Below are 26,892 nucleotides of genomic sequence, written 5' to 3'. Positions count from 1 at the left end.
TCCTCACCGTGCATTAGGACGATATAGACACACGTCCTCTTCCAGGCATTTTCGTAACATTTTATGGCATTTTATTGCCCTGATGGTGGAAATGAAAATGTTCACTGCTCTAGCTCTTTTCTTAAAGCCACTTCACTAATTTGTGAAGCTCAATTATCTTTTGCTGCACATCAGAAATATATTCTTTGGTTTTTCTCATTGTGATGGATGATTAAGAGAATTTGGGCTTTGTTTTCCCTCCTATTTATATTTCTGTGAAACAGGAAGGCATGGCTGGATAATTTCATGTTCATAATCACCCCGGAGTGCTCAAAATTGTGAATATAAATGGGAATATACTTAAGAGATATTTTACTCGTAATAATTTCCAGGGGTGCCAATAATTGTCTCCAACGTGTATTTGAGAAAAACATTTATTTCATAATGATATTTCCTCACATTTTAAATTCTTATTATCCAATGAAAGGTTAAATTTTTGTGATTTTTTTTAAATAAAAGATCAAGAGGATTAACAATACAGATTAATTTTCACAGCCTTCTTTGATCATATTTACCAAGGGTGCCGATATTTTGTTGCCATGACTGTATATAATGTGGTAGTATTTTGTGTAAACTTAAACTTTGAACTTAAACTTTTCATGCCACAAGTTTTGAGGTATCATTTTACCTTTATAAATCTTATCAAGAATATATTTAGGTGTAATTTCACCCCAAAAGCATGCATAAAAACATAAAAAACATCAAAGCATAAAGGCATGAATGAAGGCATAAAGACATAAATAAATAAACATTATTTTGTTTCAAATCTTTTGCATTGTTTTGTGACATTATATAACAAATCTTCTTAATTAATTTAAATTATATTATAATGTGGTTGGTATGTGTATGTTTTTCCTTATTTGGTTCTGTTCCTGTTCTTATTAGTTCATTTGTCTAATTATCATGCAGTCTGATCATCTGTATTCTATTAAACATCTCGTTTGCTCCTTTGTTTCCTGTCCTTTATAAACCTTCAGTTTCTGTCTGTTCTTTGTCTCGGTTTGATGTTTATTAAAAGGAATATGTGTGTTGATGCTACTTCGTTCTCCTGGCCTTTGTTTTTAGAAACGATCTTGACTACAACCACGTCTCGTGACAGTGGTAGTATTTGTTATATTGTTTTTTTTTCATCCATATAATGGAAATCCATAGCAACAACATTATGTTTTGCAGAAGAAATTAAGTCATACAGGTTTGGAATAACATGAAGGTGAATAAATGATGGCAATATTTTTATTTTGGGGTGAACTGTCCCTTTAAATAAGAAACAAGAGTGATTTTTAAATAAAAGTCAAATACTACAAACTTAATAATAATAAAAAATCACTTTGTTTGTGCAAAATCTTTATTTAGATTTTTGTTCTTTTGTTTTTGTTGGAAAACGTGACTATTTTTGTGAGCTTCATCTAAGAAGCATTATATTAAATGAATCAGGTCACCTTGGGATTCCAACAGGCACTTTACGGCACAACAGGACCTTTCTACGTAACGCTGTCCATTATCATAAGTCCACATCACTCATTCAAAGCGCTGAAGGCAGCACTACCCAGGAGCTGAAATATGAAATAACACATTTCAGTCTGATGTGTCCGAAACAGTTAACCTCCTTTGGCCATTTTTCTCCCAGAGTAATTTTTGTTGATGGACAGTGCCGAACACACAGCCAGTGTGTCTTCCAAAACACGAGGCTCTCACAAAAAGGTCCAGTCACCCGTGATTTGGCAGCAAGTGTGAGAAGAGTGTCCTTAAATCATCTGCGGTGGCTTTCTCTGAGAAATTAAGTACGTTGAACATATTCGAGCGACAGCTTGTCTATTCTTAAGTAGTATTAAAGGGTGATATTTTACCCTAAATTAAGAGTCAGGCAACTTTTTGGCACGTGTCACAGTCCAAATGGATTACTAACTGCTGATGTATGTAGCAATCCATTGAGTGAAAAGATGTGGGAGTGTAATGAATTTAAAATGCTGTAATAGACATAAATATTTATCACGAGTGACAGTAAAATTAGAAACAACATTCAATTAAAATCAGTTGTAATTTATTGTTGTTATTGATTTGCGTAAGGTGGAAATGAATGCAGAAACATTTCATTACACCGAGAGGGGCTGCTGATCTGCTTTTGGCCTCAGTGTAATATTTTACATGAGCGAGACAGACTGATGCTATTAAAACACAGCCAGTCATTCCCTCTGTCTAAAACATGAACTCTCTTGCTCTGTCTCACTTTGTCTCTTTCTTTTCTCAGCATCCCTTGTCTCATGTCTCACAGATCTCATTCATTCTTATTTTTTCCACACATCCTATCTCTTCATTTTTCTTTGCTTTTTCTGTTCTTTTTTTTCCGTTCATCTTTTCTGGTCTTGACTCATCTCTTCTCTTCTATGCTCAGCTTGTCTCACCTTGACTTGTCTTGTCCCATCTTGTCCCATCTCATCTCTTCTATCCTTAACTTCTCGTCTCTTCTCTTTTTTCCTTACTCTTCTTATTTAATCTATAGCTTCTACTTTCTCTCTTTGTATCTCATTATATGACTCTCCCTCTTACGTAGTCTCATACTTATCCATTGTAATCTCTTCACAAATCTTACCTCTACATTTCGTTTCCTTGCTACGCTCAACTTGTCTCTTCTGAGCTTCACTCGTCATCTCTTATCATCTATGGTCAACGTGCCTCTTCTGGTGTTCTGTGTTGTCTCGTCTCATCTTTTCTATGCCCAGCTTGCCTCATTTTGTCTCGTTTCGTCTTATCTCACCTCATCTCATCTCTTCTATGCTCAACATCACTTTTCATGTCTTTCACGTCTTCATCTCTTCTTGTTTTGTCCTGTTCTTCTTCTCTCAAGTCTCATTGAATGACCTCTCCCTCTCACTCGGCCTCATTATTATACTTTGTTATCTCTTCGCACATTTCTTTTTTTTTGCTTTTTTCTGTTTATTCATTCCCTTTTCTATGTTCATCTTGTCTCTTTGGTCTCAATTTGTCTTTCTCAGCTTGTCACATCTTGTTTTGTCTCTTCTCTTCTCTTCTCTTCTCTTCTCTTCTCTTCTCTTCTCTTCTCTTCTCTTCTCTTCTCTTCTCTTCTCTTCTCTTCTCTTCTCTTCTCTTCTCTTCTCAGCTTGTCTCTTCTAGTCTCATCTCTTCTCGATTTGTCTCACCCACCTGCATCTCATCTTGCCTTGTCTTGTCTCTTCTATGTTCAGCTTGTCCCTTCTTGTGTCCCGTCTTTTCTCTTCTTTGCTTGCCTCTTCTTGTTTTCCTTTGTCAGAGTATGACTCCTCCCCTTTCACTTTATCTCATCGCTATTCATCGTTATCGCTATATTGTTAGTCTAATTTCTTCTTCGCTCCACTTTTCTCTTCTGCTCTTTCCTATGCGCAGCTTGTCTCTTCTTGTCTCTTCTTGTTTAGTTTTTTTCTTAGTTCATTAAACAAAGTTTTTGCAGTTGTATTACAGATGTAATGTTTGTCAACTAGAGCTTTAAAGGGATAGTTAACCCCAAAATGAAAATTTGTTGTTAATTTACTGACCCTTAGGAATTACAGAAGCTTCAGTCTGGATCCAACCCTTAAATGATCTGAGATGACCAAACACCTGAGAAGAGATGATGCCAACCCCTCAGAGGATGCCAACGCTCAGACAACATACAGAATTACAAAATTTTGCCATAAGTTAAATATATTAATATATAAATATATTGTGGAAACGTAATTTCCTGTAGAGCTGCTTTGCAACGATTTGTATCATAAAAAGTACTATATAAATAAATTTGAACTTGAACTTGAATATTTAAGATAACACTTTGAAGTCAGAAATTGACTGAACGTAAAATTTCTGTGTAACTAGTTACTAACTAATAATTAGTTGAAACCGCTTTAAATTTTTTACAGTGTATGTTCAACTCTTCTCTTCTTGTCTTTTTATGCTCAGTGTGTCTTTTATTGTCTCATCTCTACTCAACTTGTCTTTAGTCTTACCTTATCTCATCTGGTCTCTCTATGCTCAGCTGGTCTTTTCTTGTTTTGTTTCATCTCCTCTCTGCTCATCTCATCTTGTTTTGTCTCTTCTCTTCAAGTATATCATCTTTTCTCCTTATGCCTCCTCTCCTCTTGCCTTGTTTCTTCGCTATCCATTAACTTAGTTTCCTCTTTTCTATACTCAACTTGTCATTTCTCTTGTCTTCTAGGTTTGTCTCTTCTTATTTTGTCTCACATCTCTTCTTGATTTGTCTCCCTTGGCCTCATCTTGTCTCCTCTATGCTCAGCTTGTGTTTTCTTGTCTTGTTTTGTCTTCTCTTTGCTTCTCTTTTCTGCTCGTTCTTGTCTCGCCTCTTCTCTTCCAGCATATCCCATGCATTGTGATCGCTTCTCTTATATTATACTAGTAATTACTTTAATAGTATTCCTATAAATATTTTGTTATAATATGGATTTCTCAAGTGAAAAAAGTTTTACATTCTGAGACCAGTGTTTAAATCTGCTGCTTACATTGCTATTAACATATGCCAGTGTAAGTATGTAGATCCATTACGTATGTGTGTATAATTCGTGAATATGCATATGGAGCATTGGGGCGGTGCTGGAGGGGCGGGTGGAGGGGGCGGTGCATGTGTGCCTGCAGGGCCAGGTATGTTAATCAGGTATTCATTAAGATTAAATATAAGACGAAGGGTTGAGGTGCGATTGAAAGCAAGGTAAAATATGTATCTAATTTTCTAGATTGCCACCTAGCTTTTTAATTTCAGCAGGTACTTGGCAGAAATTTGCATGGCATTTAGGCACTCATTACAATATTAATCTTCCCACAAAAGTTGCAAGGGCTCAAAGGTTAAGCATGATTCGTACATTAATTTTACGACTTTTTTTGACCTGTATAAAGATTCTCATTTACAAAGGTCCTCATTTGCTTCACTAAGTGGTTCATAATGAGAGCAAAGATAAAGTATTGAGAAAAAAAAGTGAATCAGATGTGTTACTGTCAAAAATTTGTATTAGAGAGAATGAATTTTTTAAAGACATTTTGTAGAACTGTTTTACCATACAGATCGTTGTTCTTTATTGAAATCCACCCATATGTTTTCAGAGGGTCTTATCTTCTGTTAATATCAGTGAATTAATTTGTAAACATTTAAGAGAAATAAATAAAAATACATTAAAATAAACAAACACCATGGGATGTTTGAACAAAATGATACTGAAAAATAAGCATGTTTATTTAAAAAAATCATATACAAAAAATAATCTTTGCTGTCAGGTTTATGGATGAATGGCACAAGAACTCAACACGACAAATAACAATTATAATATCCTAAGATTTACATGCCACTTCAAATTAGGCCAAATGTTTAAAATCCAGAACTCTATCTTTTATAAGTTACCTAAAAGGCAATGTTATATAACCTAACCTTATATTACCTTTATGTGTTACATGTTATAATAGCAATGATGTTCTGGGCAGATGTAGCCTACTGCAAATTTAAAATTATGTGATGCTGTGTTAATTTGGCATGGTTGGAATGGGTCACTGGTACGGAAGGACAGACTGTGAACAGTTGTCATATTTAGTAATATTTGTTAATATTAATGTCTAGAAGTCTAATATCATGAAGTATTCTTAAATAGGACTACAACTCTCGTTACAGACATTCACAGTAATATGCCTATAATACCACAATAATAGAAGTGTTATTATAATAATTTTAAGAACTTCCATGAAGTCATTATTAATAAACATTTTATAAAGCTTAACGGACAAGAATATAGCTTTGCTACATTCACATGAAACATCATTACGCACATATTTCATTATGCACTATTCTTATGTTTAGCATTAAAGTGATTTATAGCCTAAAGGTTGTGGAAGAAAACGTGTTAGTAAAATGAAAGCGGTGGTCAGTACAAGCTGAAGACACGAATGAATTATATATCATCTGTCTAAAAAGTTGTAGACTATTCGCTTTTGATAGTGAGAACACAAGTCCCCGCCCATCACTGGCAGATAGCCAATAATATTTGAAGGCGTGTGCCATCGCGCCCCTTATTGGCTGAGAGGGCTGTCACTCCGGCCTTTAGTGGGCAGGCTAATTGAATCGCTGAGTGCGATACACTTCTATCCATCTCACTCGCGAGGAAGGTAGTTGCACATTACCGACTATCAGCAGTCGCTACCGGAGACGCATGAGAAACACCGAGTGAAAGCCGCGAAACAGTACGAGGAGCCAGCAAAGGTGTGCTTGACTCAAAAGTACGGAAAGGAGGAAACTTCGCATAAACTATGGCCGTATCAGCAACTCCTCCGGTGCTTTCACCGACCTCCACTCCCGGGGGCGCGAGCAGCCTGTTCCGTCCCGACTCTCTGTACTCCAGCCCGGCGGAGTCCCCGCGACTGACCAGCAGCATGATCAACTCTTTCATCACCGGCACCGGCGGCGGCGGCGGCAGCACTAACGGGAACGGGCCCGGCGGTGTCCACAATAACGAGTGTAAGATGGTGGAGGTGCACGGGGTGAAAGTGGCTTCGTTCACCGTGGACGGTCAGGAGCTCATCTGCCTCCCGCAGGTGTTCGACCTGTTCCTGAAGCACCTGGTCGGCGGGCTGCACACCGTCTACACCAAGCTGAAGCGGCTGGATATATGTCCGGTGGTGTGCACGGTGGAGCAGGTGCGGATCCTGCGCGGACTTGGGGCCATTCAGCCGGGCGTGAACCGGTGCAAGCTCATCACCCGAAAAGACTTCGAGGCGCTTTATAACGACTGCACCAATGCCAGGCAAGTCTTAGCCTATATCGCATATGCATCTCACATTTACGCTCAGCTTTGGAACCTGAGGTGCTTTTCAAGTTCATTCAGAACTATAGCAGAGTTGTCGTACTTGGAAAAGTTGCGAACACTTTATTATAACTTTAATAAAAATGATTTCATGCGTGTGCAAATAGGAATATTTATGGAAATATATGAATTACGCTACACTTTTATGACATTTCTATTTTTACGCACGTGAGCTATCTAAACTAGATAGTTACCTTTAATATAAATTAATAATGTTTTAAGTTCATTTACTTATAAACACGTTATTATAAAGTGCTGTTTGTGAACTTGTCACAACACATTAAATGTCCTAAATGAAACTTTTGCATAAAATTAGTTGCTATCAGTTTTTCTGGTTCTGCCAAACCACCTGCAGTTTTGACCTCTTTTCCGTTTCCAATCAAATCATTGTCCTGAGAAAAAACAATAGTATCAGAAACAGGCCAATAAACCGTGAAATTAATGACAACTTTCTCTTTCTTCAAAATCAAGCAAATAACTTTGTCCGGAATCTTTTTGACTTATTTTTCTCGATCTGCTTTTTACGCAACTGTCTTTATACAAGCGTTTATTACAGCGCAAGCAGAGTCATTTTAATGATTCAGATAAACTAAAAACAATAACATAATATTATTATATATTACACACACATATATATATAAACAACTGTTTACGCTATTGAACTTGCAGGATTTATTTAACTGATGTCATAATACAATCCGCACAATAAAGATGGTAAAGATGATTTTTTTTTTTTAATTTGCATGTATTTTTACTTTTTATCTGTATAATCTTTATAAGTTAACTTTTCCTGAATCTACTAGATTTATAGCCTTCATATATGTTTTGATTTGTTAAATTTAACTCATTATACTTTATTGATCATTCTAAAAAAAACTATTAGGTTTTCAGTACAGTTATATTTGATGTTTTCCCACTTTTATTCTTATACAATGACAGCTGTTTGGACTAGGGGTCATACTTCGGTTCTATTTCACTTTATTCTGTTATTTGCTCCACTGAGTTAGGCTCACATGAATAGACATCAATATCATTTATGCAATTTTAACCCATGTCATATCCAGGGCCAGATCTGGAATTCTTGTTTGATACTCCATTTGTCTGGATGATGTCCTACGTCTCATTTGGATGAGGTGTTGGGCCATGTTGCATAAATCAATGAATCACCTCTCCTGGATCTGTGGCTGTGTTTGGTGTAGAGTTGTTATTCTTAGCTTGTTATCATGACAGATGCATTAGTGTTCTCAGGCTCCTGCAGCAATATCAGCTTATGTGTGTGTGATTGGTGTGGTGGGACTCAAGAGAGCAGTACACCTTTAAAGACCTTTATCATCCAAGGAAAAAGTCTCTAATTATATGTGTAAAAACTGCAGCATCTTCAGTCAAAACAGTGTGTAAAAATGATGTGACTTTTTAAAAGACACTTAACAAATCATTTTGAAATCATTAAATTTATATCAAATGAATAACAAAATAATATTGTGTCATATATTACATAATATTAAATATGAAATCTAATTTATGCATTATATTAAATATATATTTTTGAAGTCCCCAAAAGTTCACAACCTTTTGTAACCTTAACTTCAGTATCTCTATGTATTCCTCTCCATGAAGTGCTTTGCATCAAGTCTAGTATTTTCAATGTTCTATTTCCATTTTCTTGCTTTCTCACAGGTAAAAGGTCAGGTATTGAAAATTGGTCGGGGCGAGAAGGTTCAGGAACGTGGTCTTAAAGTGCGCTTTTGCACAGCGGATGTGTGTGTGGAGATGCACGCATGTGTGTTTTAGGGAGAGAGGGAGAGAGAGAGAGAGTGCATATCCAGATGGCCATTCTGGGCAAGGTTCGGTAATTAACCTTTTAACATCCCCAGCACAACCTCCATAAGAATCCCCCGTTACTTTATTGGGCTTTGCGCAGTTCTGAATCAATCTGCCGTGCACATCTAATTAGAAATGAGAGCGAGGAGAAAGTGAGTGGGGGAGAGACCGTTTTACAACATTATTTTGTTTAATTTTTAGTCCAGGCAAAATGGACAATAAGAGAATGAGGTGCGGAACACTGCGCTTTTCACTCTTCTGTCAGATTGCAGCATACGGTCGGATAATGAAATTGCCCGAGCAATGGGCCCCCCTGAAATTGAATTTGCTCCTCGGCATCGTTGCTTTACAGTTCACCTTCGCAAGCATCGCTTTTATAGTCAGATTTAAACATCATCCACCGTCCCGCTACCAGATGGTTGAAACTAATGTGCGTGCTGGCCCCTCGCCTCCTCTCCCTCTCTCTCTCCTCTCCTCCTTCAGCACAGGCTCACTGGGAGAAGGGCTAAGCTGAGACAAATAGGTGTCTTTTGCATCGGTTTGTACGGGATAGCTATGGCGAAGTGAGTGAGGAGTGTGTCTCAAAATTTATTCTGAGCTGCCTACTTAGGGGGTGTTCAAACAGGACGGATTGTCCTATTGAAAGCAGCCAGACAGGGCGCGACAAAATTAAAGAGGTCACAGGACATGCTGTTTTAGAGTGCGACGCAATGGCCAAAGGCATTCATCTCATGCATGTTTAGATAGACCCACAAAATGGATAGGATCGATACTATTTCTGTTTCCTCTTAATGATTTCCTAAAAGTTCCATTATTCCACAATTCTTTGACGACTGTTAAAGAGTAAATATTAGGAAAAAAGAAATTGCTAATTTTATTGCATTTAATGCCCTCAGCATTCAACTAATCAGATCATATCACCTTTCACAGAACAGATAATATAAAATAGTTATTGCAAAAGGTAGGCTATTCCAAAGAGCCCTAAGATTGTAGGTTAACTATATTTGAAATAATTTTTTTTTTTTTAAAACAAAAATATATATTGATATATATATATATATATATTTTTTTTTTGTAACAACTTTTAGGCCTTTTGGACCCATTTATAAGTAATCCTCGTTCACAAAATATAATTTCAAGTCATTCCCTGGTTGCATTTTGTGTTTTGAGGCACTAAAACGAACCGACTCATAAGAGTCATTCGTTCAGCAATCGGACTACATTGATTGCGCTCTACGTTGTTGATTCACTAAAAAGAACCGGCTCATAAGAATCATTCGATCGGAAAATAGGACTACACTGTTATACTATAGGCTGCACGTTTCGTCCACGTTTTAGGGCCCGGAAATCATACAATTATTTATTTATTAATTTAAAACGACACCGGTTTTGAAAAAGAGTAGGTTCTGGGTTCTTAATCATACAGAATCATATATGCAAGAAGTCGTCCTTTATGAACACCTAGCAGTCTGCAGCTGAATGTGCTGTCTAGGTAGGGAGCTCACTAGGATTTCAGATACAGCCTAAAAATATGTAAAGGGCTCTTTAAAACTTCCAGACTGAAAGACACAGAAAGTGTCCAAATCAGCAAACGCACGCGGCACTTACGGCTCGCTTTTTATGATTTCTCAGCTAGCAATTGATCTCCAGGTTTTTAATGCATTCATTATTTATTAAAACGAAATTTGCAAGCTAAACATAACACTAAACTAGTTTGCACTTGGGGACTGCACTTAGGAAATTGAATGGGAATTACATTAGAGATGAACATCTGTGCTTGCTCTCCTGCCTCTTCGCAAAGGTGGATTGGATTAGTTTAACTGTTTTTTGTTCACTCTCCACCAAGTGCAAGAACAACCAAAAATAAAAAAAAGTGCAGAAAGCGCTTGTCCACTAATATTTATTGCATCACTGACCAGAGCGTTACTTCATGCGAGTAACATCATAAAAATGAGAACAACATCCCTGTTTGCATTCATGCCAATCGCACTTTAGCAGGAGTTGCAGGAATTGTCAGGTTAAATCATAAAACGCATTACTTGTTCGAAAGCCTGTCATATTTTTTTTTCGTCTCTTGAAGCGATTTGCTTTTTTTAGTCATTAATTTAAAATGTGTCTAATTCCCATCGTTGCCCCAGGCGCGAGCTACCATCACACCGCGCGTCAAAGCGCAGCGTTTCAAAAAATCCCTAAAACGCACAATTTGACGCCTTTAAGAAGCATAATCTGTAGATTAATTTGAATTAGTATCTCACGTATGATTGATTTGGTCTGATTTGGGTCGCGCATAAAGTGTGAACACTAAATAAAACTGGAACTTTAAAACAAAGACACAATGACGGATAAGGACCACAATTGTCCCCACATCTCGTGTCAGGAGTGTGCGCGAGCCTCCAGGTCTTTCTGTTTCGTCGCGCGTGCACGTGTGCGCGCTCGGTCCATATGGACAGAGGCTCAGCGCCTTTGGCTTCGCCCGAGGCACCCCAGACACCCCCGCTGTCTCATCAAATCTCCTCAGATTGTCGCTCTTCCTTCGGCACACCTTAATGTCAGCCATTAATTATACATCCACCTTTTTCTGAGGTTGTTTTTTGCAGATTCACTCGTTCCTTTACCCTTTTTGCACAGTAAATGATAAATTAATACAGTTTGAAGCATCAAGAGGGGCTTATGTGAACGACTGTCATATCTCATATCCAGTGACCCCATATGGACACTCAAGCCACACATTTTGTCATCTTTTTTAAACAGCATGTCATGATTTGTAACCTAACAACCTTCTTTTTTATTATTTATATGAATTTTTAAATTTAACAAACAAACACAACATCAACTAACAAAGAGACAAACAAGCAAAATGTTCTGATATATATATATATATATATATACATATGTGTGTGTCTATATATGTGTGTGTATGTGTATATATATATATATATATATATATATATATATATATGTATATGATTCTGATGCAAAAACCCATGTCTGAGATTTTTTCTTTTAGGTGAGCATTTTTATCAGGCTTCAATGTTTAGGTTCAGCAATTTCACTATCGAATGCCTTATTTTCAAAATGTTAGAGGTTCTTGCATCTGAAGTCTTCATAGCATATACATATATAAACTAAGTGGCATTTATTTGAATGCATTCTTCCTTTTTTGGGATTAAGAGTCCATATAGTTTTTGGGCCACCATGTAAAATAAAAGGATAGAGATTTTTATTTACAGGTAGTTGAACATATTTTGTAAAGGCAAGCTGGCAGCTGGTCTTACAGACTGGCTATTCTGTCCATCTCTGTCTTATTGCGAACATGTTTGAGTCGTGAGAGCGCTTAACTGCTGACGGGCTCTTATAAAACAACTTGTGGCCATGTGAGTTCCCATTAATGTTGGCGGGTGCCTGTTCCAAGCCACAGCGCTTTAATAACTAGTCCCATGCGTAACCAATGAATTAGAGGCAAAGCAAAGACACATGTGGTCAATTAGTGATGGAAAGGCGCTACTTGAATCTTCTAGGCGCGGAAATCATGAAAACAAATTAAGAACGGCGCTACGTATGTGAATCTGCACAAATTACATATTGACATCCGCAATCATTAAACGATGTTTGAGGAGCATTTAGAAGCTGCAATTATGAAGTTAGCTCTTAATATACACCGTCTCGATGGGGATGAGGAATAGCAGGTGTTCGCTGATGTGCAGCGACGTGGGAGAGAGATATAAGAGGTTAAAACAGACAGATATGGCCTGTCAAGAATCTCACAAGTCCGCAGACCCCCAGTTACGGCAGGAGAAAAAAAGAAAAAAAAGCAGGAGAGAAAGAGTGTCATTTTGACTTTGGGAAAGTCTCCTCCTGAGCTTAATGACACATCTGCAGCCGGGCTATATTTATTACAGTCATGTAGAATAAAATTGATTGTCTCCTAAAATTAATTTTTGCTTTGCCTCTAGCAGTGCTTTAATGGAGGACACTAGGCCCCGTGCAAGAGTATTGTTTAATCACATTAGTATCACAGCCCCCAGGACAGAGGAGATAATTGTACAAACGAACATCGAAATATGTATCTCTAACTCTTATGATTGAATTATGCAAATGACTTATCTCCTGCCCTTCCAAGCACTAATCATCTAATTAGGACTGATGTTTTAAATGCTTGTTTTTGGATGGGGATCCGGGGAGAAGCAGGAAGCAGTAAATTGAATGTGACACTGAAATCGGCAAAGTACTTCGTACCGGAAGAGCTGGTGTTTTCTTCCCCCCCATTGTCTGTCGTTGGCGGCGAGAAGACGATTAGAGCGTTTTAGTGAGTATTTTAAAGGCCCTGAAACATAAGCCCCATCTAATCCATTTTCAAGAGTTCATCATTTTTTCTGCCACTTTAATAGTTTAGCTTGACACTAAGCGGTAGCCGTGCCGCGCTGCGCTGGAGGGGACTGAAGCTGGACTAAGAAGCGCTAACTAGCATCCCAATTATGCCGATTAATATTTCATGACATGTTCCGCTGCACTTCCCCGTTCCTGCGAGCTAGCAGCTGTTGATCCGCTCGCACAAAGCGTTTGGCGCGCCAGAACGGAGAGGTTAGGGTAATGACAGGCGAGCTCAAGTGAGCGTTTGACACTCTGTCTCAAAATGCTCTGACTCTCGGAAGCCCGTTTTGAAGCACTTGAAAGATGTGAAGATCTGAGGAAATGACAAAGTCGTGCTTTGCCCTGCTCAGAAGAGTGTTTACAGTTGTCTCTCACATCTGGAGGCCATAAGTCGCTGCATTACCCCCCTCTGTCTGGCTTGGGCAGATGGGGTCACCTGAAGAGCACAATGCTGCTCAACTTTTTCTCAGTCGTGTTAATGACCTCAAGGGAGGCTTGCTGGGAAATGACGAGCTCAGGCTTAAAATGACCCTAGTTTTGAAAGGCCTTGCAATCTTAAAAATGGAGTGTGATGGATTGAACATGGATGTTGTGGAATTCTGCAGATTTAAATTCCACTGTTCCACCTGTTAACATATATGAGGTTTTGTAGAAATTGTGAGAATAACAGTAACAGTCTCGGAAGCATCAAACAAATCTGTTTTTACACTTTATGCAACAAAAGTGTCTCTATGAATTTTTATATTATATTGCATATGTATCGTCCATCTATTATTGCAAATGAAAAACTGTGTACTGTGTGTACATAAAAATCTGCAGTAAATATTATTGAATTATGAAATAATTTTCATATTTATTTTTTACACACAAAAGTTGGATTTATTTATTTAGAGTCCAGACATTTGAATTATTTTGGAATATTAATTTAATAATTATTGGAATTATTAAAGTGTAATTTTTCTCTCACTCACTCTATAGCTATTTAATCTAGAACAATACATAAAATATTAAAAAATGTATATCATTTACAATTAAAAATGAATATAATTATGAAAGTATAAATTGTTTCATACCTCTCTGTAGTGTATTAACTATATAACAAACAATACATTAAAATGTTATTTTAAAAATGTAGAAAATGTATTTATTTGTAATACACACAAAATGCCATGCATTTGAATTTTTATAGAAATGTTATAATTAATATAATTATTAAAGTATAGATTGGAAACACTAAATTATGTTGTCAAAACTCAAAACTGAATCACCATATTAATGATTTCACTAAATGCTTTGACAAAATGAAGGTATACTGAAGTCATGCTGCAGTCAAACGTAGAAACATCTGCTTGCTCTGGATTATTAAAAGAAGAAGTAAAGATGAAAACAAGGTGGAATGCAAGGAGAGATAGGGTCAAGGAGGGTGTGGGTGAGTGTTTGTATGTACGCGAGTCTCTTTCTGCGCCTGGGTTAAATCAAGAAAAGCCCTGGCTATGTGGTGACATCATGGCCGGTTTGGTGCTCTCGTCGGATCTGTAAGGGATTCATTCTGTCTCTATCTGCCCCGGGCAGCCCAGCTCCAATTACCACCCACCCCACACACACCCTTCTGCGCACCACCATCCGGAAGTCTGCAGAATAAGCCTATAAAACTTTTAAAATCCACCCAGGAGCGCTGCACTATTCACATCATACACATAGAAAGATCATATTACAAAAAATGCTATTATTTCAGACTAAAGCAGAGGGTATGAGCACCTTATGATACCATTTCACTGTTACTGAAAACCCTCTGTACAAAAATAGCTATATGCGATATAAAATTACTCATTAACAAAATGTAAGATTTAAATCATACTGCCACTCCTAAGTCTTAAGTACTTTTAATAATGACAATTTAACTTAAGTTAAAACATATGTGCAATCTTCAAATTGTCAACAAAGTTATTCACCCTGCTCCGGTTTGCATTGCACTTCATTTGTTAGTTTGAAAGAGATTCAAACAGTCCTAAATGTGAATGCTCAATAACAGCTGCTTTTATGTGTTTTCCATTCTCATGTTTTTTCCTGTGCCCTCATAAGTATGAAGATAGTTTCCATTAATAGCGGCCCTAGGCCTGATTGGAAACATGTTAAGCATGTGCACAGACTGTAAATTGGAACCACACTACAAAGCAGGTTATGTGCTTGCTTATTCACCATTATGGCCGTGTTTTATCACACTTCATCCAATCAGAGAGAGGGCTAAAGACCACGCTTACACACCCTAATAATAACAATTTTTACAATCTCGTAGATTAGTAAAAAAATGATTTTGCTCTTTTTGAATTCATAAAACAAATTGAATTAGTTACACACTGTCATTGGTAGCTTTCATCCATCCGGATGGTTCTTTTCCTACAAAGCAATGTGTGGATGGGTGGGCTGATGTTGTGCATGTGTGTGTATGTCTGAAACGGTGTATATATTGTGTCTGTCAGTAGCAATGGGTGTCATCTGTGTGTGTATATGTGAGATGGGGGGGGGGGGGGTTCTCTGATGAAAACAATCAGGCCCTGTGTGGTTTCATTACAGGGTAATGTCTCGCCAGATTGTTACGGATAGTTAAAATGAAATGAAGTGAATTAGGGAAACAAGGGGGAGAGCATGCACAATGCTTTATTGCTTTCTTTTGAAGACACACTGACAATGATCTGCCTTCAGTTTAGTGCATGTATCAGATAACATATCAAAAACTACCTCCGAGTGTGTGTGTGTGTGAGAGTGAGTAAAGAGAGGCTCGTCTTGTGCTGCATTCTTGTCAAATGTGGGATATATTGTCTTCCATCTTCCTGTCTCTGTCTCTGGATCCTTTCTAACTTTTGGCCTATTTGAAAAAATTGATGCAAGACAATGTCATCGGTACATTGTAAATATATACAGTATATCAAATATATTGATATATATTTCAGGGATTTTTGATGCCAAGGACCCCACATAGTTTTATGCATAAAGACCCGTTTATTTTTATTGTGAGAAAATGGTATTGTTTTAAACATATTTAAGGTTAACTCAAGTTTTTTCCCTCTACTTGTACATCCTCGTAGCCCCCTGGGGGTCACTGGACCCTAGTTTGAAAACTCCTGTTTTGATTGATTCACATTATAATAAATGGAAGTCAAAAAATATAAGTTCTGCTAAAAAAGAAATATGATTTATTATAGAATTACATTTGGAACATGGCAATTTTAATGATGAATTTATCTGTAAATTATTTGTTTGATAAAAACAATGTGTTCTATCTATTGGGGCTTATTCATTAAACGTAAAAAATTATGAATTTTGGTGTAAATCATTAGTAAAACCATTGTCACATAAATTGCCATAAAATGGATAAGATACAAATTAATCTATTTACATACAAATTTGTTCCGCTTGTGTTTGATGAACAACGTCTAATGAGAGTAGAAAAGTTTCAAATAACATTTTATAATACATGAGCACAGACCCAATTTACGAAAAATGCTTTATAGTTTATTACAGTAGCAATTTGCAAAAATTTGATCAAGTATAGTTAAAACAGTGCCAATGTTTACGATCAGAGTAAGTGTAATTGAACAGAATCTAATAGTAGTATCTTTTTCACTGTGCTGTAATTCAACAGTTCACACACTCTTCCTGGCTTTTCCCATGGTGCCTCAGTGTGAGATTGCAGTGTGAGGGATGGCAGGCACACCTGACCCGTTTGTTCCACAGGGGCTTGTGGGTAATGGATGGGTCAGAGCTTTTTTTGATGTTTTATTGAAAGATCACCACGGCTGTCCTGGCTTTCGCCTGACTATAAATCAGGGTCCTCTGTGACCTGCTGGACTGCCCAGAGTGTGGTTTATGTCAGCCGGGGCAGGAAGGGCCTCCGATCCCATCACTTCACCTCACCTATATCACCCACCCACACACACACACACACACACACACAACACTACCGCCTCTAGATCAGCCAATGGGACCCCTAAACAACGTGTCTGTCAGACATACACACATAGCTATCAGTCAGCTTTGATACTTACAATATATATATATATATATATATATATATATATATATATATATATATATATATATATCAACATTAGCGTATCTGCAGTACTTTTGAGATTTTCTTGATATTGTGTTTCAGCACCTGTTTAAGATACTGTCAGGTGTTCTTGAGATATATATCAAACTGCAACAGTTAATCAATGAGATCAATATAAATCGATGATGAAAATAGTGGACAAAATGTTGCGACTGATTAGTTGGGTCTGTGCTCTTTGTATGTCAAATATGTTTTTGTATGCATAGTTTGCATATTATGTTATATAATCTTCAATTGATTTGTTACTGTTTTTTTTAATCCAACAAATTAATAAGAAAAAGTTGTTGCACTCGTTAAATTTTGTTTATAGAAGAATTAAACATTTGCTTTTGTTTAGTAGAATAATTGAGTAATTGATTAATATTCATTCATTCATTCATTCATATTAATAAATTATTGTAAATTCTAGATTATATACAGTCAATTAAATTAATCCGTTTCAAATAGTAAAATTGAAATTGATTAATATGAAACTAATTGTCAGATTAGGCCTAATCAATGAAATTTTAGTTCCCTATCAGTCGGTCACTCCGAGTCACGTCGGTGACCGACGAATTGGGATCTCGCTTAGAGAGACCAATCCCCTACGAGAGTATCTAAACAAGCCAATGGATATTGGCATGCGATTATTGCATCCAGCTGCCGCTAATCACAGCGTGAGTATAATTAGGCAGCGGGTGCAGCGCATATTCAGGCTTTTCGCTTCGGAGCCGAGCGTTCTTCGTTCTGCTCCTGACCAACTCTTCAAAGTGTCTGCAAGTCAGTGTGTTGGTGTGACGGCGCGTCAGCGGTGGTGGTCTCCCTTTGTCGAGTGGGTTGCACACATCGGATTGCACTACCCTCTGATCGTGCTGCAAGCGGCCATCTCCCCTGTGCGCTTCAGCACACTAAAAGAGTGCTTTTCTCTAAAAGAGCATTCACGGGTGGAACGTCTTTTTAAAGACGCGTCTTTTTCAAGATGCCTTTCCACCCGTGCGTTTCTGGATGCGGTCGTTACCTGGCGCCGGGTGATGGTCACGATCGTTGCCTCTCGTGTCTGGGCTTTGATCACGCTGAGGCAGCTTTCGTGGATGAGTCATGCTCTCACTGCGGGAGTATGAACATCGCGGAGTTGCGGACCAGGCTCCGTTTCCTGCAAAGGGGCGGAGTGCCCGTGCCCCTGCCTAGATCTAGGGCTCCCCCTGGCGGCAGCCGAGGGACCACTACCTCTGACAGTGGCCGGACTGGTCTTACGGTGACAGTGAGGAATTCCCCTCAGGGGGGGGTCCTTCCTGCCACCGGCACTTCGCAGCCTGTGGAGCTGCCAAGGGAGCATGCTGGACCCTCTCATGGAGTACCAGCTGTATCCTTTGGTGCTCCCCTCAGTGACCAGATGTCAATCGCTGCATCGGAGGGTGAGTCTGCCCTCTCTGGAGATGATGATTCGGCACCGTTGCCACCCTCTGGGTGGTCAGCGGTTCCGGATTCGGATCCAGAGATGGTGGCTATGCTTGCCCGGGCCGCCGAAAGGGTCGGGCTCGAGTGGAATCCTCCACCGCGTCCCGAACCCTCTAGGTTGGACGATTGGTTTCTCGGGGTGGCTCGCGCTGGTTCTCAGGGCCCCACCCCGGTGCCTTTCTTCCCGGAGGTGCATGATGAGCTCACTAGATCATGGAAGGCACCTTTTACTGCCCGAAACCGGTCTGGTGGTTCGTCCTCCCTCACCACCCTTGATGGTGGGGTAGCGCGGGGGTATGCGGGCATCCCGCCGGTGGAGCGGTCAGTTGCGATGCAACTGTGTCCAACTACTGCTACCACTTGGCGTGGGGTTCCGTTGCTCCCCTCCCAGGCCTGTAGGCACTCGTCGGCCCTGACCGGCAGTGCGTATACGGCTTGTGGCGAAGCTGCTTCCGCCTTACACGCTATGGCGTTGTTGCAGGTCCATCAGGCTAAGGCACTGAGAGACCTGCACGAGGGTGGTCACGACCCAGAAGTTCTCAGAGAACTTCGTACCGCCACGGACCTCGCGCTACGGGCGACGAAGGTTACGGCGCGGTCTCTGGGCTGTGCGATGTCCACTATGGTGGTCCAGGAGCGCCATCTCTGGCTGTGTCTGGCGGACATGAGGGAGGCAGAAAAGAGACAGTTCTTGAACGCCCCTCTGTCCCAGGCCGGCCTTTTCGGCGACACAGTGGAGAACTTTGCCCAGCAGTTCTCCGCTGCACAGAGACAGACTGAGGCCATCAGGCACATCCTGCCCCGGCGTGCAGCTGCTGCCTCCACCCGGCCGCCGGTGGCAGCGCCTCAGCCTGCTCGTCGCCGAGGGCGGCCGCCTGCCGCCGCCCCCGCTCCCGCGCTGCAAACGCAGCAGCCTCCAGCAAAGCAGCGCCGTGGAGCCGGCCGCAGGGCAGCCGCCCCGCCCGTCCAGGCCCCCGCCAAACCTGGTGGTAAGCGTAAGAGCAAGCGGCCCTGAGACGGGCGACCCGGAGATGGGGGGGGATGCTCTTCGGGAGATGGTGAACGCACCCCCCCGGCGGAGAATCTTTTGTTTCTTTTTTCCCCGCCACTGACCTCTCGGTCAGTGGCACCCAAAAACTCGACAAAAGAGCAGTTTCCTCTATCTCTGGGTCCCCCGAGGGGACGGGAAGTTGTGGACGAGTCAGTCTTGATCCACACTATCCCGCCTCTCTCGCCAGTGAGCAGCTGTGGGCGGTTCGGGAGTGCGGTCAACCGTACTACCCACGCACCCTCTGCCAAAACGCAGGTTGGTGTTCCACACACGCTGACCCTGCTTCGGACCGGCAAAGAGACGCCCGAGCACGGTCCCTGCGTTTCTCCTCGCTGCCCCGCCGCGGGTACGTCAGTGGTCCCGCTGGTGCCACTTGTACGGTTTCTGGGGGCCTGGTTAGGGCTTCCCAGTCTGTCTCGTTGGCTCCGCCAGACCATCAGACTCGGCTATGCGATTCAGTTCGCCCGGCGTCCTCCCAAGCTCAGGGGCGTCCACTTCACGTCAGTGAAAGCGTTAGATGCTCCTGTCTTGCGCGCGGAGATCGCAGTCCTACTGGCGAAGGATGCGATAGAGCCGGTCCCTCCAGCCGATATGAGGTCGGGGTTTTACAGCCCCTACTTCATTGTACCCAAGAAAGGCGGTGGGTTGAGACCGATCTTGGATCTGCGTCTCTTGAACCGGGCTCTTCACAAGCTTCCGTTCAAGATGCTCACGCAGAAACGCATCTTCGGGTGCGTCCGTCCCCGAGATTGGTTTGCAGCGATCGACCTGAAGGACGCGTACTTCCTTGTGTCGATCCTTCCGCGCCACAGGCCATTCCTGCGGTTTGCGTTCGAAGGACGGGCATATCAGTACAAGGTCCTGCCCTTCGGGCTGTCCCTGTCGCCCCGTGTCTTCACGAAAGTTGCGGAGGCAGCCCTAGTTCCCATGAGAGAACAGGGCGTTCGTATTCTCAACTACCTGGACGACTGGCTCATACTGGCTCAGTCTCAGGACCAGTTGTGCGAACACAGGGATTTGGTGCTCTCACACCTCAGCCAGTTGGGCCTTCGGGTCAACTGGGAAAAGAGCAAACTCTCCCCGACGCAGAGGATCTCTTTTCTCGGTATGGAGTTGGATTCGGTCAGTCAGACAGCACGCCTAGGGGTGGGCGATATGGGAAAAATATCATATCACGATTTTTTATAGAAATATCACGATTCACGATTTTTATCACGATTCTTTGTTAGTTTTACTATTTTGGTTTTACAAGTTGTCTGAGCATTACAGCCAAACTAGAAAGACAAAGATGCATGGCAGATATTTAGGCCAAAGTGGGTGAAGATAAAAAATCTTTGTCATTATTTTATTTTTCTTATTAAAAAATAAGAACAAAGATACACATAATATACAAATAAAACAAACAGTGCTTTATTTCCAGGTACAATAGGTGTATTTAGCAGAGCATTCAATGAAATTGAATGAACAAATATAAAAATAAAACACTAGATAGACTGATTCCTAAAGCAACTGTATTAAAGATTTTCAGTCAAGAATAGTGAGTGATTTTTCTCTTTTGCGTTTTGTTGTTTTGTTAACGTTAAATGAATAGTTCCCCCACAAATTAATATTCTGTCATCTGTCTGTCAATTCTGTCATAATGTTGTATTTTTATATCATCATTTACTCAAAAGTTGTTTTAAACCGGAATGAGTTTCTTTCTTCTGCTGAACATTTATAAATGCTATTTTGAAGAAGGTGGAAAACCAAACAGTTGCTGGTCCTCAGTGACTTCCATAGGATTTTTCTTTCCTACTATCAAAGTCAATGTAGACCAGCAACTGTTTGGTTTTCCACTGAGTAAATAATGACAGAAATTAAATTTTAGGGTGAACTATCCCTTTAATGACAGTCGACAGCACGTTTAGTGTCCTGTCCCTTTAAGAGCTGCACGCATCTAATATACAGTACAGGCACGCATCCGTTTCTCTCTTAACTATTTACTTTCATTTTAGAGATAACCAACTCAGTCTGTATGTAAACCTTGTGTGTTTTGACAGTATTAGCGCAAAATATAACTTAGTTGAGTAATCAGGCGCTGTTAGACAGGCGTTTTAGTGCGCGTGCTTCAGGTGTATGCGCTCAGAACAAGCGCACGTCAGACCAGCGCGCGAATTAAACATTTAACCAGCAAGGCTTTTATGCAAATAATGTACTTTTGCGATCGCGAATAAGTGCAGTGTCCTGTCTGAGTAACTCTACTGCTGTATGTCGTGTTGTACAGTAACAGTTATATAGAGACGGCGGCGCCAGAACTGTATTTGACAATGTGCGCGGTAGCGCGATACTACGATATTTCTTAAAAAGCAGATCGTGGAGACATTTTTATCGTCCACGATCAAAAATCGTCATATCGCACACCCCTAAGCACGCCTCACGCAGGAACGTGCTCAGTCGGTGTTGAACTGCTTGAATGCGTTCAAGAGCAGGACAGCGGCCCCACTGAAACAATTTCAGAGGCTCCTGGGGCATATGGCAGCTGCAGCGGCAGTCACGCCGCTGGGGCTGCTTCATATGAGGCCGCTTCAACACTGGCTCCATGGCCGAGTCCCGAGGTGGGCGTGGCAACGCAGCACTCACCGGGTCCAAGTCACACCGGCCTGTCGCCGAACCCTCACCCCGTGGTCAGACCTTTCGTTTCTGCGGGCAGGAGTGCCCCTGGAACAGGTCTCCAGGCATGCTGTGGTTTTCACGGATGCCTCCACCACCGGCTGGGGTGCCACGTTCGACGGGCTTGCAGTGTCGGGGGTTTGGACGGGCCCCCAACTGCACTGGCACATCAATTGCCTAGAGTTGCTGGCGGTACGTCTGGCCTTGATCCGTCTCAGAAGGCGCTTACGAGGCAAACACGTACTGGTCCGCACGGACAACACTGCGACCGTTGCGTACATCAACCGACAAGGTGGTCTGCGCTCCCGTCGCATGTCGCAACTCGCCCGCCACCTCCTCCTCTGGAGTCAGAAGCATCTGAGGTCGCTTCGTGCCATTCATATTCCGGGCTTGCTCAACCGGGCAGCCGACGAGCTGTCACGAGCTGCGCTCCCCGGAGAGTGGAGACTCCATCCCCAGACGGTCCAGCTGATTTGGAGACGTTTCGGACCCGCTCAGGTAGACCTGTTTGCTTCTCTAGAAACCTCTCATTGCCAGATGTTTTACTCCCTGACCGAGGGAACACTCGGCACGGATGCACTGGCACACAGCTGGCCGCGGGGCCTTCGCAAGTATGCATTTCCCCCAGTGAGCCTTCTCGCACAAACAATATGCAAGATCAGGGAGGACGAGGAGCAGGTCCTGCTCGTGGCGCCGTACTGGCCCACTCGGACTTGGTTCTCAGAACTAATGCTCCTCGTGACAGCCCCTCCTTGGCAGATTCCTCTGAGGAAGGATCTACTGACTCAGAGACGGGGCACCTTATGGCACCCGCGTCCAGACCTCTGGAAGCTACATGTCTGGTCCCTGGACGGGACGCGGAGGTTCTAGGTGACCTACCCCAAGGGGTAGTTGACACCATCACTTCGGCTAGAGCGCCGTCCACGAGACAGGCCTACGCCTTGAAATGGAACCTGTTCGTCGAGTGGTGTTCTTCTCACCGAGAAGACCCCCGAAACTGCCCGATCAGAGTCGTGCTTTCCTTTTTGCAGCAGGGGTTGGAGCGAAGGCTGTCTCCCTCCACCCTTAAAGTCTATGTGGCTGCGATTGCTGCCAACCATGACCCCGTGGAAGGGAAGTCGGTGGGTAAGCATGACTTGGTCATCAGGTTCCTTAGGGGGGCGAGAAGGTTAAATCCTCCACGGCCCCCCTCTATACCCTCTTGGGACCTGTCTCTGGTGCTCAAAGCACTACAGCAGGCCCCATTTGAGCCTTTGCAGTCAGTTGAGCTGCAGTTTCTTTCAATGAAGACTCTGCTCCTGCTTGCATTGGCCTCCATCAAGAGGGTAGGGGACCTGCACGCATTTTCGGTCGACGATTCGTGCCTAGAGTTCGGGCCGGCTGACTCCCAGGTAATCCTGAGGCCCCGGCCTGGCTACGTGCCCAAGGTTCCCACTACTCCCTTCAGGGACCAGGTGGTGAGCCTGCAGGCGCTGCCCTCGGAGGAGGCAGACCCAGCCCTTGCTTTGCTTTGTCCCATCCGAGCGCTAAGATGCTACGTTGACAGGACACAAAGCTTCAGGACCTCAGACCAGCTCTTTGTCTGTCACGGAGGCCGGCAGAAGGGGAAGGCCGTCTCCAAGCAGAGGATGGCCCACTGGATAGTGGACGCCATCACCCTGGCTTATCAGGTACAGGGTGTGCCCTGCCCGTTCAGGTTGAGAGCTCACTCTACTAGAGCTGTTGCATCCTCCTGGGCGTTGGCTCGTGGCGCCTCGCTGGCAGATATTTGTAGAGCTGCGGGCTGGGCGACCCCTAACACGTTCGCTAGGTTCTATAGCCTTCGTGTGGAACCGGTTTCCTCCTGTGTTCTCACCTCAAACGGGTAGAAGCACTGAGAGGTTCCGTTTTCGGGTCGGCTTGCTAAAACTGCTCCAGAGAGTCCGTACTGTAGACCCTGTCGAGTTCCTCCGTCCCCTCGGCAGTCAGATGTGGCGGAGCATCTGACGCCAGGCCCTCACTCGCTGAATCCATGAGAACCGGTAGAGGGCTGGGTTCCATATGAAAGGCCTCTTGGACCCCATATGTGTATAGTCCACGGTATAGCCTGAAAGCCCGTGTTTCCCCGGCAGGTCTTCTGCCAATCTCCATGAGGTACAATTTCCTCTAATTCTCCATATGCGCCTAAGGTTGATCATATGCGTAATTGCTCCGAACCTCCTACGGGAAGGGCGAGCTTCCGTAGCGTCCGGTTCCAACTAGAACGGGTACGTTTTCCCAGTGTTATCCAGTCTTACTGAGTGGGTAGTGCCATGGCAGCAGTAGCTGGTCTTCTGCGGTAGCCCTGACCTGCGCCAAAAAATAGGGGCTCAGGAGGCTTCCACAGGACACTGGAAGGGGCAGTACCCGTGGCCTTTTGGTAGGGATCCCAATTCGTCGGTCACCGACGTGACTCGGAGTGACCGACTGATAGGGAACGTCTCGGTTACGTATGTAACCCTCGTTCCCTGAAGAAGGGAACGGAGACGTCACGTCCCGTCGCCACGGCTGCTGTACCACCGCTGAGCGGCCGGGTCACCGGCTCGGCTCCTCAGCGAAAACCTGAATATGCGCTGCACCCGCTGCCTAATTATACTCACGCTGTGATTAGCGGCAGCTGGATGCAATAATCGCATGCCAATATCCATTGGCTTGTTTAGATACTCTCGTAGGGGATTGGTCTCTCTAAGCGAGATCCCAATTCGTCGGTCACCGACGTGACGTCTCCGTTCCCTTCTTCAGGGAACGAGGGTTACATACGTAACCGAGACGTTGTATAACTTGTTGAAAGACATGTTGGACCAGACCAGAAAACTGCACGCTTGTCATTAAATTGCTGAAAATAAAATGATGTTTAATCGATTAATCTAACAAGTATTCAAGAGTGATTATCAAAATAGTTGTTAATTGCAGTGCTAGTTGCACATTGTTTTTAGGATAACACTAGACCAGATGTGAGATTACATACTTTTTTTGTACTAATTGATTAATCGAACCGAAAATAGGCAACCTGATTATGAAACGAGTTGTTAGTTAGTTGCAGCCCTTTATCAGAGTTATACATTTAGGTACACATTGTATGGATTATACAGCATTCATATAACTGGCTCTGGTAGTTGTCAGACAACCATAAATTGCTTTTTTCCCCTCAATATTCTGTCGTCTTTCTGGGCCGAAAGCATCCCTCTTACGTTTGTTACGCTCAGAGTGCTGATGCAGCACAAACGGTGTGGTTTTCTCACCACTCTCCCTTAATACTGCTGTTAATGAGTAAGTTGATGTAGTTGAACGTTTAGTTAATAAATATGTCAGACTTTTACCTCTCTCTCCCTCCTTCTTTCTACTCCTTGTCTCTCTCTTGCAGTTTCCCAGGCTGGCTGAGAAATCGCAATTAGTTTTAGATTTACGCTACGATGACAGACAGTGGTATATAAATAGAGGTTAAACACACAATTTACATATTAATTTCATGATTCATTTAATCAATGACTTATGTGGATATAGATTGCTTTTAATCCGCCTCTCAGCGGCAGCGTTTGCTCTCTTGCTCCTGCTCTTCTCCGCTCTTCACCGAGCATGACAGAATAGAGTGCAGAGCTCTTTCTTTTCCTCCCTCTATCTCTCTCCCTCTGTCTCTCTTTCCTCGGAGCTGTTCAGTGGCTCGGAGAGGAATGCGAACGGAGGGGCTCCAAACGGCACTCCTAATTGGTTTAATTTTTCAGTGCGTGCACAGAACCTGACACTCGTTTACTGCGCGCCGCTGTATCTCCTTTCTCTCTCCCCGATCTCCCTCTCGGCTCTCTCTCTCGCTCTCTCTCCATTAATAAAAGGGTAATAATCGCTCCGGTTAAAGGGATGGTAATGAGAGCAGTGGTTATGGTGATTGGTGGCGGCGGTTGTGTATTCATAACAGATCTCTCATACTGAGGCAAGAAGGCTGTAATTGAGCCATGACTGAGGTACATACGCTCCCCTCCACCACACACCAACATGGGACCAGTGGGAACCCCGGGGAACTGACGCCTCTGTGGTGACAAAAGGAACCAAGCAAGGCTAAAGTTTTAGACGGTTCTACTTAAGAAGTGTGTAGACAAAACTTTGAAACAAGTTGGCAACTAGGATGGTTTTAATGTTTTTTTAATATTGATGGTTTTGTCTTTTTTTGTGAATAGTAGTAGCCAGAGGGAAGTACAGGATGTGGAGGGAACAAGATTGGGAAATTGGTGAGCACCGGTTCACTTGACCTTTGGCCTCTGGCTCTATGATCTTCAGAGACTGACAGATCACCCAGACCGATTAATTGGCCGATATTTGGACATTTCCAAAATCTAGCAATAGCCAATTTCTCAATTTTTGTTTCTGCTGGCACAACATTATAGCAATTAGTGTTCATTTAGACATCCAAGCATTTCCACTGACTGAAAGAACTTGTTTTGAATGTCCTGTTCCCTGATTGGAAATCTCAACCGTTCATCTTAACCATGAAAGTGTTATTTGTTTTATATATGACATATCCCATGATATAACTGAAGCAACAAATGATCAAGTTAAGCTATCATTGGTTC

The 26,892-nt window shown here is 42.3% G+C and overlaps 1 protein-coding gene across 3 annotated transcripts in view; it reads left to right on the top strand.

The window, feature by feature from the left end:
- The first annotated feature begins 6,141 nt into the window (after positions 1-6,141).
- Positions 6,142-26,892, top strand: part of dacha (dachshund a) — a 159,449-nt gene continuing 138,698 nt past the window's right edge. For 2 of the 3 annotated variants that reach the window (XM_079394985.1, XM_079394987.1), the window contains exon 1: positions 6,154-6,806. In XM_079394985.1, the coding sequence (XP_079251111.1) occupies positions 6,313-6,806 (494 nt within the window). In that variant the 5' untranslated portion in view covers positions 6,154-6,312. Of the gene's footprint in view, positions 6,807-26,892 lie in introns of all 3 variants that reach the window. The other variant, XM_079394986.1, reaches the window with a different exon arrangement.

This window comes from Barbus barbus (genome assembly GCF_936440315.1).
Source record: "Barbus barbus genome assembly, chromosome: 36".
Classification (NCBI taxonomy): domain Eukaryota; kingdom Metazoa; phylum Chordata; class Actinopteri; order Cypriniformes; family Cyprinidae; genus Barbus; species Barbus barbus.
Note: the sequence above shows the minus strand (reverse complement) of the source record. Positions and strands in the feature narration are given on the sequence as shown.